This window comes from Lepisma saccharinum, chromosome 4 (genome assembly GCF_977018435.1).
Source record: "Lepisma saccharinum chromosome 4, izLepSacc3.1, whole genome shotgun sequence".
NCBI classification, from domain to species: Eukaryota; Metazoa; Arthropoda; class Insecta; order Zygentoma; family Lepismatidae; genus Lepisma; species Lepisma saccharinum.
The window spans coordinates 76,547,303-76,563,880 of NC_139232.1; the positions used below are offsets into that span (position 1 = coordinate 76,547,303).

Consider the following 16,578-nt stretch of genomic DNA (forward strand, 5'->3'; position numbering starts at 1 on the left):
TACTTGTGTATGTGTACAGTATATAAAAATGAAGTTGTTTATAAATTTATAGCTCTTTTGTATCTTGTTTCCTCTCATAATAAAAAAGTGTGTGCCATTTTTTTTCCACCGCTGGTATATACCGCTGATGTAACATTTTATTTACCGCTCTCCTCAGTTTTTATTTACCATAAATTTGTCTCCTTACTGATTAGAAACTTGGATTTACATTGATATGTTACGTTACGAGTACAGAACATAATCGATGGTCTGTATCCCGTTTGATAATTTGACTTGAGAATATAGAGGAGATAGGGAGGAGGGGGAGGAAGAAAATAAATGTTGGGATATTTTAATATCTGTGCCGATTGATGATTAATTTGATTAATTAATTGGCCTCGTTCCATATTGCAGCGATTGTATCTCTTTCTTTCTGGACCACTCTTGTATTTTTCCCTTTCTTTTTTTTTGTTACCGTAATAAAGTTTTTAATTTAGTCGTCCTGGTGATATTTCAATTCCTTTTCGCCAGTATGTCACGATAATGAGCACTTGATGACTTGAAAGGGATGTGGGCGGAGATTAAACGCTTTGAAATTCCTCAATTAAAGCTCGTTTTAATTTCACTTTATGTACAGATAGGCTTATCGGGATCCGAATCTCTACGTGCACAGCACTTGATCACAAGGCGACAACGTTACCACTCCTCCATCGGGCAGGGCCGCCGCAAAATCATCAAGAATGGCATACCTATATAAAATAGTGTTTGTGTCAATCATGCCCCCCTTCGAAAATTTATGAAATATGCGCTACTGCAATAATGTCGAGTGTCAAAGATGGAAATAGTATTCGAAGTTTGTATTTTTGTTATTAAGCGTCTTTTCTGTCACTTTTTGCCAATCGCGACGTTGACGCTGAGTGATGATTATATGAAACTGATGAAGGAACACTCACAAAGAACACCAATGCCGGGATCGAACCCGGGAACTTAGGATAGGCAGCGAGATCGAAAGTCGCGCTCGGCCGGACCTTCGACCGACTTCAGCGAAGCTGTTTTCCAAATTTCCTCTGCTTTCGAAAAACAGCTTTGATATTCCAAAATTCGTTAAAAATAAATGCATGCATCTACTTAGAATTACTTTCAGAGCATTCCCGTGAATCATGTGGTTTGCTTTCGCTGTTGTCCAGATTTTCACAATAGTTTCGTTAACTACGTAAGCGTTTAAAACCACTGGCGTACCCAGAGGGGGTTGATGGGGGCTACAGCCCTTCCGATAGTTTGAGAAAAATCAACATTTTTCAAATAAAATAAGTGAAGAATTCGGGAGAAAACAGAGTGGTAAGTGCAACCCCATCCTTAAAATGACCCCCGATTGAATTTTCTTACAGTGGAAAGTTAAAAATACGATAATTTTTTTGTGTATTCAACCCTCCTACAAAAAAGCTATGGGTACTATCCACCTTTATAATTTCAGCCCCTCCCAAAAATAAATCCTGCGTACGCCAATGTTTCAAACCATTGCAAATGTGCGGGGGTGGGGTTTGGTGGGTGTCATAACACTTTTTTTTTGGCTCAGTATTTAAAAAAGAAGAACATTAAATGCAGGAAAAGATGACAAAATGACGGCTGACTACTAAAAAATGTATACTTAACCCTCCACCCCTCCCTTTGGAAAATCCTGGATATTTGTTATTGAGTTTGTCGTTTGTCCACTTATGAATAAATTCTAATAACACAAGCTCAATACACGAATACGCGATCAAAGAAAACTGATTTCCCTTTGCTGCTTTTTCTTCTTACTGTGAAATGATTGTTACATCTCATTGTTTCTACTGCGCCTTCGAACACAATATGAATGTACTCTTGCTTCGTGCTTCACGTGCTCTAGCCGGTTCTGTAATTCGATCAGCTGTTTCCAGACAAAGTTTCAATAGCCTTCATTCTTGTCTATTGCGCTGTGAGTAAATTTCTTGGACAGCTCCTGTGGATAACTTCTATCCGCTCAAAAACAACCACTCTGGACAAATACAGATAAACATTGTCTGGCGATTATCTGACCTTCGTTTTCCAAGGCACATTTATCACTCCCTGGCGTTCCCGTCCTGGTTATCTTCCTTTGCAGAAGTGAAAGTTGGACGGGGATTTCTCCCTCACAAAAAGTTTTATCCATTCAAAATAAAATTATTTGAATCCTTGCCAGGGATGCTTTTATCCCCACCCCAAAGAAAAAGGAATTGTGAGCATATCGTACACCATTTCTTAACTATGTAATAAACGCAATTGGAAAACCATTCGTGTCCATTAATGTTTCAGTCATCAAAGATTTCCCTGTCGAAAAGTATGCAGCCTTGTGATTAAAGGAGGACACCATTCTGAAACCTTACTGATATTTTACATGTATTAAAATGTTCACAAGAAAACTTGGAGATGTTACATGGACATTGAATTTGAATGAGTTGGTGTTTTTAAGTCCACTTTATGCACAGGAAGCGAAGGCTAATCGGGACTGGACCTACAATTTAAAATGGAATCCGAACCACCATGAGCCTCCACCGGGTATCTACCCGGGACCCCTTGATTTCAAGGCGACGCTACCACTGCGCCATCGGGGAGGCCATTGAGTTTGAACTTGGCAATTGAAATTTGGTTTTTACGAGTTCGAAAGCTCTTTCTATGTGTGAGTGTTGGTTGTCTTAGAATATATATATATATATATATATATATATAAACTTTACAATTTTTCAATTTTACATGTAAATGTTACCATAAGATTTAATGTTCTAGGTTAGAACCATCTAAGCTACTTAGAACCACAAGAGCCCGACCCTGTGGCCGAGTGGTTAGCACATCGCGCTGCGACGCCAAGGGTCCCGGGTTCGAATCCCGGCCGGGCTTGGTTGTTTGTGAATGTCCATTCATCAATTTCATCATTTCATCACTCATCCCCATCTTCGCAAATTAGCCAAGAGGCACAAAACGCGAAGTAAAATAAACTAAATCAATCAATCAATCAATTAGAACCACAAGGCAGTAGTTTAGTTTACTAATTGGTAACAGCCTTCCCGATTGCGTAGTGGTAACGTCGTCGCCTTGTAATCGCCTTCGATACCCGGTGTAGGCACATGCCACTGTATTTCGGATTCCACTTTAAACTGTAGGTCCAGTCCCGATTAGCCTTCCTGTGCATAAAGTGAACTTAAGACAACAAATCAATCAACTAATTGGTAACATACAAATTTGCATCCCCCCCAAAAAAAACTACTTCCAGAAATGAAATCGCAAATACGCCACTCAGTGCGTATCCCCCCGAAAGCATAAAGCTCAATTCACACACTGGTAATAATTATAAAGGGTGGCATACCACCTAGCCAGCAATTCAGAATTTTGTCGGAAAATCCTTAAAAAATAATTAAATTTCTCAACAACAAAAGTGGAAAGACATCTGTTTTTCGTGTAAAATTAATGAAATCGATAATTTTAAATTTTACGATTGTTATTAGTTTTTTTTTTTTAACGAGTGAAAACTTTTATATGTGTAATAAATAAGTATAGTAAATTACAAGTAATTATCGTTTTCAATGCGAATGTTATCATTTGTATCAAAACTACATAAACGATTTGATTTGATCTTTATTATTTTACATCGCTCTTCTGCCACTTTTGGCTAATCGCGACGATGAGGATGAGTGATGATATGATGAAATTGATGAAGGGGCACTCACAAGGAACACCCATGCCCAGCCCATGATTCGAAACCGGACATAAACGATTCGTATTGGTAACAAATAGTATGATTTAAACCATAATCTAGCTAAAGACTTTCAGGGGAACGAGGCAAAGAATTTTTTGGCCTCTCCCAATCCTTCTTCACCAGTGATTCTCAACCTTCTTGAGACTGGCGCCCAATTTTTTTTTTAAATCAATTTCCCGAGCCCAACAATTTTATTCGTAAATAGCTTTCTCATTTTTAAAAACTTTAATTAATACGCACCCTTGAAATTCAATATTAATAAATAAAATATGACAATCATAAATAGTAATAGTTCGATTATGTTTACACTTGTTGACAAATATAAAATTAGGTTAAAATTAGTTGTCAATCACTAGAGTTAATGAAATCTTGGATGTAGTTTCCTCGGGCCAACTTCATTAAAATTAATTTGATCAAGTACTTAATTTGATAGAAATGTTGCAGTTTCATCATCGAAAAAATTCAATTAGAATTTCCACTACAAAATATTTATTAATGAAAATTGCTGTACATATTAGAATGAGAAATTTCGGGAGAACCTCTTGCAGTCCGGTACTGGGCCGCGACCCGGTGGTTGAGAAACTGCTCTAGAGGTAAAGTTGCACACCGTGTGAAATTATCCCCATAGGAATTCGGTGCTTCTGATTTCTTTTGCTTTGAAGTCCACCACCACCCTTTGTACAAGCAGGTGAGATCTCATGTAACAATATATCCAAGCGAAGGAGGCGCATGTGCAGAAACATCAATATTTGGCTACGGACAAATCCTGTCCTCTTTGTTTGGTGTTTTTGGACGTGTTTCTCTTCGTTTAAAGACCTCCCGCAGTCAAAAAGGCCATCACCCATGATAGTTGTGGACTGTCTCAGACTAGTACATAGAGTTTACCTGGAAATTCAAATACCTGGGCTAATCCCCCTTTTCATTTCCAACTTTAGACTTTTTTTTGTTTGTCCAGCCAGGTCAGAATGACTGGGTTTCAGGAGACGTGTTTCGGCACAGGGAACACAACAGGGGAATAATTTTCTTTGAGCGACAGTTGATGGCAGTTACTTTCTGTAAAGTGTAGTGAATATGAGTTTGGATTTCCTTTCACGTCAAGGAATAGAACTATGCATTTACGTATTTTCTTTAGAAATCATTTGTCGAAAGAAAATATATATCGAAAGCAAAGTCAAGTCGGAATATCACTATACTGAACCCAATCAGCTGATATAGAAGCAAGAGACTGGTAAGTTTTCATTTTCTCCTTACGTTTCCTTTAGTATTTTTTTCTTTGTTAAAGGAAAAATGAAAGCGACTAGGTAGGTTACAGATTTACTGTTAGTTTTAGATGATGTGTCCAGGGTGGGTAAATCGTTAATTATTCTTGAATTCATGGATGATTTAATGTTAGTTTGGGAAGATAGATCCCTTAGTTTTAGAGGAAGTTGAAGAGGCAAGATTTCATTTTTAAACATTTGGGATACAATCAGTGGCGTCTTGTGAAGTAAATCATTGGGTGTTCACGCCCAGCCTAAATTAAGATAACGTTTGAACCCCCACTCCCCCAGACCGACTTGGGCTACAAATACATAGAAAATTAAGAAAATGAATCGTTGATCAAAATCACAGAGAAGAAAACGCTAAATGTGAGTGACACTGATTAATTGAGCGTACAAAAATGTTAACAAATTGTAGGGTACATGGAAAAAATAATAAAATAAAGTAAAACAAGAAAAATTAATATAATAATGCATATTTTATGAAGAATATGAACCTCGGACCTTGCATTGTGCTAGCCACTCCGTCAGAGCGACCAGCGAAAATCCATTTACGAAACACAAATCCATTTTAATTTATTTCGGTTCAGTGGCACGGCGATTGAGTTCCATAACCTGTGGAGGGGGCAAGGTGTCATAACTGGGGGTCAAAAGGCAGTATATTTCCATCTGTATATAAGGTTTAGCGTATTGGGGGGGGGGAATAGTGCCCCCCTAATCGCCGCCTATGTTTCGATTTATCGTTTCCGATAAACACCCCTCCTCGCCAGTCAATACCCTCAAAAAAACCTTCTTCTCTCAAAAACCTTCAAATGCCTTGTTCTCTCCTTATTTAGTGTTGGAAATTATTTTACCTATTCCTAAGAATTAATCCCGCCACCATTTCCACTAATCATCATACCGACGAATTATTATTATTATTTTCAATATCAATTTGAAATTTCACAACAGCTTTCCTATATTTCATTGGTAAGTCTCTGGCAATGCTCAAACTTCATGATGCGAATTGCAATTTGCGATACTTAGAATTATTGTTTTAAAGTTTACCTGTAATAGTTATTATTTATCCATACTCGTTTACATGTGTACATAGATAAATATTATTTTCTACTAGAAGTGTCTTCGTCTTCTTTCTTTTTGACTCGTCTACATTATCTAAAGGTTTAAGCAACACATTTAAAATTTCGATGTAAGTGTAAATCTGCTCATTTTGGTGATATAGTGTTTGAAAACAAAACCTTCGCCATGCAACTGCAAAGCTTTGGGTGTGCGACAACCTTTTGCAATGCAGTGGTTGAGGAAGTTTGCGGCCTTAATGTTTGGTGAAATGAATTGGAAAGGAAATATATTAGGCAAAAGGATCGAAGATTTTAGGAATTACTATAACAATGCAAACAGTGCTTGCATTATATCTTAAATACCGCTTAATTTTCTCGAATACAAAAGCTAAACGAATCGAAAAATAAAATACTTGGGAATAGCAAAAAAAAATCGTTCCTCCGCCAGTATCCGCACATTTAACAGTTGCTGCCATCTGTTGACAGTTTCTTTCGGAAGGAGCACATGCTCCGATTTCCAGCTTGCCTCCTTGGTTTCTGTCGGCTTGTTCGATGGAGCAGGAAAAACACAGCAGCTGAGCTTTTCTTGTCAACAGTCGGAGGAAAATGGTAAATTTGAAGCATTGTGAAGACTTTAGGAACGAAGAAAAGCTGCTTTGTAAAATAAGTATCTTGAAATGTAGTGTTTTATAAAGCAGAGAAGAAAAGAAATTGAAGTTTTTCTGTTTTCAGTTGGGGGTTCGTGTGTTCCGTGAACCCCCTTCAGGTTCAGGCGGCTCCTCTTTGTACAATAATGGAATCTTCGAAAGTAGACATTTATTTATAGTCCCCTAATCTCCACAGTCACAGTTTAGCTAACGGGAAGAATAACAACATAAAATAAGTCAAAAAGCATCATTTGGTGAGTTAATTTATTCATCACCGATTGTCAGAAATGCGTATCCATAAAATGTGACAATAATAAAAATACACATTTATATGTATATAAGTATTAAATAAATACATAGACCTCCGCAAGATTTTCCGCATTTTTTTTATTACTAGTGTTGCCCCTAGAAAAACATTGCTTCAGTGTGAAGTTATCATGTTCCTGCAACGCCCTAATTATTTACATATATTATTGTGACTGCAATGTAATTATATGTGCGAAATATAAATTTTAATTGATTTTAATTTTCCAGGGAGGAACTAAAGGGTGCATACCCCCTTTCCCTCATTCCGGACGTCCGTCCTGTTGTAACATTGTATTCAGCGCCATGGCTAGTAAAACGCGAGGCCCTGTGCGAAAATTATATGTGAGCAGTGGCGTCAAGCTCGAGCCCACCTAATAATATGCCTCGTATTGTTACTATATTCTATAAATAATATTTTCGCTTTTAAAATGGTTTCAAAATTATACAGCCAAAGAATTCTAACAAACTTTTTGATATTCAATGAATGATCCATTTTTAAAATATTTTGACCTTAATTTCTTGGTAAAACAGCTGTTTTTATACAAATTTTAGTGATCTTAACTGGACGTAAGATAGATAATGGATGTGTGCTGCTTTATCTCTATTCTTACATCATCTTTTACCTGTTCATATAATAACAATAATAACCATTATTATTAATTGGCCTATTTCAATAATATTATTAATAGACATTATGTACTCTTCATGGAAATATTATTATTATGATTATTACATGTGAAACTTTTGATTCGAACCCCTCCTGAAATATAGTTCTAAATGCACGGCCATGAAATGAGGCAGGTGGCAGAAATTTGTCCTGTTGCCATGTTGGAGCACAACCCATGTGTTCAGAAGTTTGTAATCCATGTGATACAAACTGCCAGTATTTGCTCAAAAAGTCAGGGATGACAACTTTATTCCCCACAGAGAGGTCTCGTCTGATGCTCAAACTAGGCAACGTAGCTCGGTTGACGTTGCCACACAGTGCGCGGGAACCTGACCTTTTCTCATATATGGCACCAGCGCAATTCTGCCCAGCTGCCTATTTTCATGGTCGTGCGTTTAGGTATGTGCCTCCCAGTTAATGATATATAATAATGTTATTCATGCCTAGTACTGAAAATAACCACTTCTGTTTCAATTCTTAAAGTATGAATTATTGTTAATTTCATTAATGTCATCTTCCTTGCTTGCAGGATTTTGTCTTGAAACCATGGCAGTATTCATGCCAGATGTTAGTCCAGAGGACTTTGAGCAAATAAGGCAGTTTAAGGCATATAGAGAGTGGGATGTTCCCAGAGAATATGATGACAAACAGAGAATGGCAACTGTAAAAATGTTCCATAGAGCTGTACAAGGTTCACTAAATCTACAGCTGAAAGCAGTTGATCATTGGGCTGTAGAGGTTGAATTTGAAGATGCTAGCTATAGAACATTAGAAGGTTAGTTCATTATATTACAAGATAGATCTGAACTGGGCCTACAGTTTAAAGTTGGATCTGTACTACTGTGCAATGTGGCTCCCTCGGAATCAAACCAGGGACCCTTTGATTTAAATGTGACAGTGTTGTCACTACCTAGGTATGTAGTCAGGAGGGTTCTGTTTTGAACACAACTGTTTAAACTTAAAAATACTAGAGACGTGACTTCATTGCAGTCCTACTGTAATGACCGGAAGCAATAGATAACGCCAACATCTGTGGCAAAGTAGTTATCACAGCACTATACAATGTTAGGGGTCCCAGGTTCGAAACCTGTCCTGGACATGCATGTCACTTGTGTGTCTTCATGAATTTCATCACTCATCCTCATCTTGGTGATCAGCCAAAAGTTGCAGAAAAGTGAAATAAAATAAGACAATTAAATCAATAAATCAACTGGAGCTACAGATAAACAATACCTTTAGAAAAAAAGTACAGAATAAAGACATCAATATTGGCGATCTTGCAAAGGGAACTGACTGCTTCTTGCTTCACAGAGTCCCCAAAACACCGAACAGCACATAGGTGCCGATTTCTTCTGATATTGGGCAAAGGAAAGGGGGGTCGGGGCAAAACTTGTCAAGACACAGATACCGATTTTTCCATTTGCAGATTGATTATCACCTGTGTATAACATTTACTTTCACAATCCTTTATTAGAGTTCTCTCTCTCACACATGGGCCCCCCGCATATTATTTTCGAATGTTGATTATGGGTTGATAGGAAAGGGGAAGTCTGGCTCGTCCGGACGAGTCTAACCCTTTTACGCCTTTATTTTTACATTTTTTTTCTGCTTTTGTGTGTGTGTGCCTTGAAGCCTTTTATGACCTTTTTGTGCGTGTGCATTGAAGCCTTTTGTGACCTTTTTGTGCGTGTGCCTTGAAGCCTTTTAGAGCTATTTGTGTGTGTCTGTGTGTGTGTGTGCGCGTGCGTGCGTGTGCGTCCGTGTGTCTTGAAGCCTATTATGAGCTATTTTTGTGCATGTGCCTTGAAGCCTTTTATGACCTTTTTGTGCGTGTGTGTGCACGTGACCGGACTCGTCCGAGGTGAGGGACGAGTTGAAGCCTTTTATGACCTTTTTGTGTGTGTGCCTTGATCGAAAATTTCACCATACAATATTCGACGAGTTAAACTAAGTTATAATTAGTGAGTTGGCAACACGTATTCGATCATGCACACTGTATTACGAACTAAACTAACCTCACCCACCCAAGGTACCGGAAGTGCGCGTGGCCGCCTCGTCCGAGGTGAGGTTGGACGAGTCGAAGCCTTTTATGAGCTATTTTTGTGCGTGTACCTCGAAACGTTTTACGATGTATTTTTGCGCGTGTGTGTACATGTGCCTCGAAGCCTTTGATGAGGCCCTGAATTTCATACCCTGCCGGCCCTGGCAATACCTTCCTGTTAGTGTAAGAATTTCACGTCCCGTCTTGGTCGTTTTCTCTTTAGAGTAAGGGGGCGAGCCGATGCCTTTTATCACCTGTTTGTGCGTGTGTGTGTGCGTGTGCCTTGAAGCCTTTTATGCCCTTTTTGTGCGTGTGTGTACGTGTGCCTGGAAGCCTTTTATGGGGCCATGAATTTCATACCCTGCTGGCACCGGCAATACCTTCCTGTTAGTGTAAGAATTTGACGTGCCCTCGTGGCCGTTTTCCTTTTAGCGTAAGGGGATTGCATACCTTCGTGGCTGTTTGCACAACACAAAAAAGTGAGGAAAAATTTTCAAGATTTTCTCTAGCGAGTCCTGAGGAGCACTTCTCGGCATTCGGCTATTTTCTTGCATTATCAAGCAAAGAAAAATGCTTTTACTATTGTTTGCTTCGTATGAAATGATTTTAGCTCTGTTTGCTTCGGAAGAAACGCTTTACTGTGTTAGCCATAAGCTAAAATTTGCCTTGTGAGGCGAACTGGCACTCTTGAGGCAGGAGAATCTGTCGCTAAGTGCACCGGCAAGGCCTTTCTTAAAGCAAAGGGGAAAAAATAAAATAGCCTGACCGAGGGGAAAGAAGTAATGCGCTATAACATGCCGACCAACGTGTTCGGCTACAACAGAAAGAAAACCGGCTCCTTGCTTCCCAAGTTCGTCAAGATATCCAGCGAAGAGTTCGTCAAAGCTCGAGACATTGTCGACGATACTTTGCTCTCTTTCCGAACCGACCTGCTGGCCGCCACGGTTGTCCACTTGAACGGCATCGTGAAGCAGTTCGAAGAGAACACCGGCAAGATCTTCTTCACCTTCAACAACAATCGCATCTTCTGCGAACTCCCGCTATCCGGCGGAAGTCTCAGGATCGTGGACTTGCATCCCTCAGGCGACCTCGCGATCAGGTTGCATCACGGGAAGAGCCTGTTCAGGATAAAGCACGACAACATGAAAACTGGAGTCTCGTACGACAACGTTTCCGTCGGGATCGTCTGTACGCAGAAGCTACCGCGATGAGCGTGGATCATCCGATACCGCTCTTCTTGGAACTGGTGCTGTCCTATCCCTTCGCCAGCGTCAGTCGTGGGTCGGAAGTATGTAAGCAAGAAAGCAAACAGAAAATGAAGGAATGAAGGAAGGAAAGATAGAAAGCAAGATAATAGTTCGTGCTCCATCTTTGCTTCATTCTCCTTCCATCATTTTTGCATCGACGTTCTGTCATCTAAGCCTAAAAAACGCCGCCTCCGTTGCCATGAGGGTGGCTATCGTGAACGAACTACACAAACCGGCCCGCAGGAAGTATACTCGACTGCCCGTGGTGACCAAGGGGATAGACGACCTCTGGCAGGCCGACCTCGTGGACGTGAGCACGGGAAACCTCAAGGGTCTTCACAAGATCAACAAAGGTTTCAGGTACCTGCTCACCGTTGTGGACACTTTTAGCAAGTACGCTTGGGTGGTGCCCGTCAAGAACAAGACTGGGGTCGAGGTCGCCAAAGCTTTCGGATCCTTTCTTGGCGTCGGCACTGCCGAGAAGAGATCGCCTCGTTTCCTACAAACCGACCGGGGCAAGGAATTTTACAACTCTGTCTTAAGGTGCTGAAGGATAACGGCATCCTCAACTATTCCACCTACAGCGAGCTGAAGGCGAGCATCGTGGAGCGCTTCAACAGGATCCTCAAGAATATCATGTGGAAGCGGGTCACTCTTCGCGGGAACTACAAGTGGGTGAACCTGTTGCCTGAACTGCTGAACGAATACAACAACCGCCGCCACAGGACGATCGGAATGAAACCGTCGGAGGTGACCAAGCAAGACGAGAGGCACTTACTCTCTGAGGTGTACTGCAAGCGAAATCAGAGCAGCGGTCGCAAGAGAGCCAAGTATAAAATAGGAGACAAAGTGAGGGTGAGTAAGTTCAAGCGACCGTGGGTATTCGATAAAGGTTTCACCAGGAACTGGTCCACCGAGATTTTCACTGTAACCGACGCCTCCCTACATACCCACCTACAAACTTAAAAGCGCCGTGGACGGCGAGGACATAGAGGGGAGATTCTACGAACAGGAAATATCCTCTACCCAATTCCCGAACACATACCTCGTAGAGAAAGTGCTGCAGCGCAAGAAGGGTAAACTTTACGTCAAGTGGTTGGGTCTTCCCAGTTCGCAGAATTCCTGGTTAAATGCCGGCGATATGGTATGAGCTGGGACGTAACCAAGAGGCTACCCGACGTCGCCGAAGGTGGAAAAAGAAAGAAAAACTGTGAGTTGCTCCCCGAAAGCATTCGATGTCTTCATTGTGGGGCTCCCGGGATGCGGCAAAACAACGTTGATGGTGGACAATTTCATCCTGGCTCCCCACTGGCTCGATTGGGAGAACAGAAAGCTTATTTATTTATTTATTTATTTATTTATTTTCAATAATGAACTCAACAGGCTGGCGCCCAGTTAGAGAGTTCAGAGATACAGGTTTTCATACATGCTTCAGTGATTGTTATTTGATATTGTTTTCATTACACAGTTTTTGAATTGTATATATGGCATAGAGAACAAATCAATACTTTTGTTACGCTTTTCTAAGGCATTGTAGAGAGTACTCATTCTCCAGATAGGGGATTTCTTGACAATGTTTGTTCGCGCTCTATTCACAAAAAAGGTTTGATGATTGGGTCTTATTGTTAGGAACGCGTAATTTAAATTGTGAGATCCAAAGAGGAGAGCGAAGTTTTCCATTATATATTTTCCAGAGCAGCAGCAGGTCGCGGACTGTACTTCGATCGTCAAGCCTTTACGTTTTTTCCAAAAGTCTCGAGCAACCGAAATACAAGCAACTGATTGAGATCTATGGCGATCTGGGAATAGCCACCTTCGACTCGCAGATGGTGCCTTTGGACGAGAGTCGTGACAATTCGGTGGTCGTCTTCGACGACGTCATTCAGGAAAACAGGACGAGGTGCGAAAGTACTTCACTCGAGGCTGCCACAAGGGCATGGACTGCTTTTACTTGGCTCAGACCTTCTCGAAAATCCCCAAGCAGCTGATCAGGGACAACGCTAACTTTCTGTGCCTGTTCCGGCAAGATAACACCAATCTCAAGCACGCGTACGACGACATGTCGTACGAGTAGTTCTGGAAACTCTGCTTGCATTCCTGGAATACCGACGACTACGGCCTCGCCACAATAGACATGACTCGCAAACCGAACCAGGGGAAATATCGCAACAAGATCAACGAGTTTCTCGCAGCGGAAAATGTAATGTAATAACACGAAATGAAAAAAGATTAAAAAATGGAGTCGCTTAACGTAACCGACCTTCCTGAGGAGCTGCTCTATCAGATCTTGAAGACCGTTTCGCGATGACCAAAAGGAAAGCCGAAGAAAACATCAAGGTGACGGAATATCTCGGCAAACGATTCAAAGAGTGGAAGGAAGAGAATCGCGGATATAGCGAACAGAAAAAGCGGAAGGAGCAACCGCTCATCGATGCCATCGGCGACCTGGGCAAAGAAATCAAGGATGTTGCCGAACATAACAAGGATTTGATCACGGAGTTGGTGCCGGTGGCAGTTCGTAACATCACGGACTATCCGCTCACTCCTGCTTCACCAACAACAACCTTCCAGCTTCCTCTAGGTTACCGTCGCCCAGCAGCAGCAGCAGCAGTTCGTCTTCCGTCGAGAAAATACCATTAGGACAAACCGCGGCCAAATATCTAAGCACCGAAGGCGATGACAAAGACGAAGTTTTCGGTTTGTATACGACACCTGATCCTTCCGGGAACGTCGTTTGGAAGATAGGCAGTTGGCACGCCACGTTCGACAAGGACGATATCATCATCTACAACGAGAGCCGAGCGGGACGCAAAGGTTCCTTCAAGAAGTACGCAGGCACGCCGAGACTCTGGGAACTAGTCGCTAAGAAACGTCCCGATCACAACGTGTTTTCCGAAGAGGATTACGACAACTACAAGGAAATTCTCAAGATGACCGACACTTTGTATCAGAACAACGATCCCTCTCAGAACAGGGTCAAGTCGAGTAGCAGCGAGAAGTACAGGAACATCACCAAACCGCTGTGGAACTAAATCAAGCAGCAGCAGCTCCGCGGAACTCGCCTACCTGCCGGTAGCGGTATCAAGCGCTACACCAATTTGCCCGCGGCATTCGTGTGGCTGGACGACGTTCGTAAACTCGTGGACCAGTTGCTGGTCATCGCCGGAGAAGAAAGGGCCGGTAACCGAAACTTTTACAACGAAAAAGTCGGCATCGTGGACATGATCGTTACCAAAGTAAGCCGCTTCATCGTCAATGAACCGAAAGACATCGGGTACCTGATTAAGATCATCGACATCTGGCCCCCGCGATTCTGGAAGCAGAAGGGAAGGGACTCGTCAACGACATCATCAACAAATTGCGTTTCGAGATGCATATTCCGGGCTACCAATACTGCGGTCCCGGCACCAAGTTAGACACGCGACTGGATCGCGGCGGTCCGGGAGTCAACCCCTTGGATGCCGCCTGCAAGGAACGCGATATTGTGTACCGGGACAACAGGGATCTCGCAGCAAGGCACGATGCTGACAGGCAGTTGGAATATCGAGCTTTTCGGAGGGTGGTCAGCAGAGACGCCGGCCTTGGTGAAAGACTGGCCGCTCTGGGAACAAAAATGGCAATGCACACGAAAGGAAAACTCGGTTGGGGTTTGTAACGATAGTGTATTTATTTCATTTCAATAATAAAAGATGAAAAGTGTTCAATGTTCTCTCATTCTTTACATCGTAAACGAACCTTTTTCCCTGCAATCAGGACCACGCTGCATAGGGTATTGTCGGGGATCGCCTCTTGGAAATCCACGACAACCTTGATGCTTGTGCGGACACTGATCACCACCTGCTTGCGTTTCGACGTGTTGATCACGTACATCGGACGTCTCTGGATAAACTCCGCTGGCGTAGTACATGTCGGTGGATCCCTCCATGGTAACCCTCTTGAATGCGGTGTAAGCTTCGAACAGCTTCAGGTAATCATCTTGGGAAAGATTGTAGTTCTCTTTGGGGAAAATCTCGTTACGCCCGTTCTTAAGGTAAATGTTCCTAACTTTGCAGTAGTCGAACATGTTCGAATCCGCGTTTTGACTGCCGTCGCGCCCGGTTTGAAACACGACCACCACGAAGTCGGCCATGTTGTACTGGATGCTGTTGAACTGCGTCGTCACGTCGAACTCGAAGTATGGCCGGACACCGTCCTCTTCAAGAATTGGTACATCTGAAACTCGAGCGGGATGTTCGGGTGCTTCAGGTTATACTGCCCAGGCGGGACGGTGATCTTCCTGCTTCCCACGTGGAGGGTGTTGTTGTATTCGGTGATGTTGCGAATCAGATATATGCTGTAGAAAGCCACGAGCCCCAAGGACTCTTGTTGCAAACTGCTTCTGACCTCATCATAATGCAGTTTCATTTTGAGGTCGGAAGTCTCGCTGGACAAGTGCAGGACTATCATTTTTCGTCATCGCTATTGTTTTAACAAATCCGTGGCTGTTTGAAACATTTCCAACGATGTCGAGTCGCCGCCGCTGTCGGTTAGTTGCGAAAGAATGACCAGCATGACGACGCAGAGATGACCGCAGACCACTTCGTCGAAGCACTGCATCCTTTTGTCGTTGTAAAATATTTCGGTCGTAGATTTCAGGTAGTCCGGAAGCGTGAGAGGCGGAACGCCACCGAAGGAATCAAAGACGAAAGCGTTTCCGTCCTCGGCAATCCAATAACATATCCAGTGAGTTCCCGGGTTGAGAGAATTATCCAAGTTGACCACTCCGTTTTCGCCGCCGCTTCGAGGTCCGTGTTTCGGCAGTGTATCGGACATGAACACGCCTCTAAAGTTTGTCACGTTGAACAATTCGGCTAGAGGCTCAATATCTTCGTTTGAAAGGGGCACTATTTTCAAGGTTGAATTTCTTCAACGCCGTGGTGGTTTGCTTCTTCGTTCTTCTCCTCTTCAATCCGTAACCTTTAGCGTAGTCGTTCATCTTGCTTTCCATGGCGAGGTTGTGTCTTTTTTGCTCTTCGAGCTCTTGCACGTTTTTCTTCGCGTCGATCACGGTTTTGGCAATCGTGGCACTGCCACCTGCGAGACTTCCCACAACTCCGAGAGCCGCGAGGATCGCGGGAATGCAGAAAATGAAACCTCCCTGCTTTCTTTGAGTCTTTTGATTGTTGCAACTTGCTCAGCTGCGGCCAGCTGAACAAAATTTTCATCCCGTGACCTTTCTGTAAACATTTCATTTTCTTCTCGCGTTGTTTGTTCGTGAGTATGTAATCAATTTTTCTTAGTTCCGAATAGGTGCATGGTTAAGAAGTAAAGCAACTATTTAATATACTATGTCTATTATTTTAATTGTTAACTAAATCCGTAAATAAACAGTGAGGCGCATCGAGATGCAAACAATATATTTGGGCACTCTAGAGGCGGCACGGACACCGAGCCGTCCGACAACACGGAAATTCTGAAACTTGACCAACGGGTGAAGAAACTTCGTAGCAATCTACTAACTCTTCAGAACGCTCTTTCCTTGAGCATAAAAGATGAGATCGCCAGTCTGCAAAGCGAAACTAAAATCTCTGATCGCCAAGTATGCCGATTTAGCCTCCTTGGAAAGTTTGAGCTGCATTCAGGA

The 16,578-nt window shown here is 42.3% G+C and overlaps 1 protein-coding gene across 1 annotated transcript in view; it reads left to right on the forward strand.

Moving 5' to 3' along the window:
* LOC145987213 (uncharacterized) overlaps positions 1-16,578 on the forward strand; it is a 77,198-nt gene that overhangs the window by 31,167 nt on the left and 29,453 nt on the right. The window contains exon 2 of the mRNA XM_083121731.1: positions 8,197-8,442. Coding sequence (XP_082977857.1) covers positions 8,214-8,442 — 229 coding nt within the window. The 5' untranslated portion in view covers positions 8,197-8,213. The remainder of the gene's footprint in view (positions 1-8,196; positions 8,443-16,578) is intronic.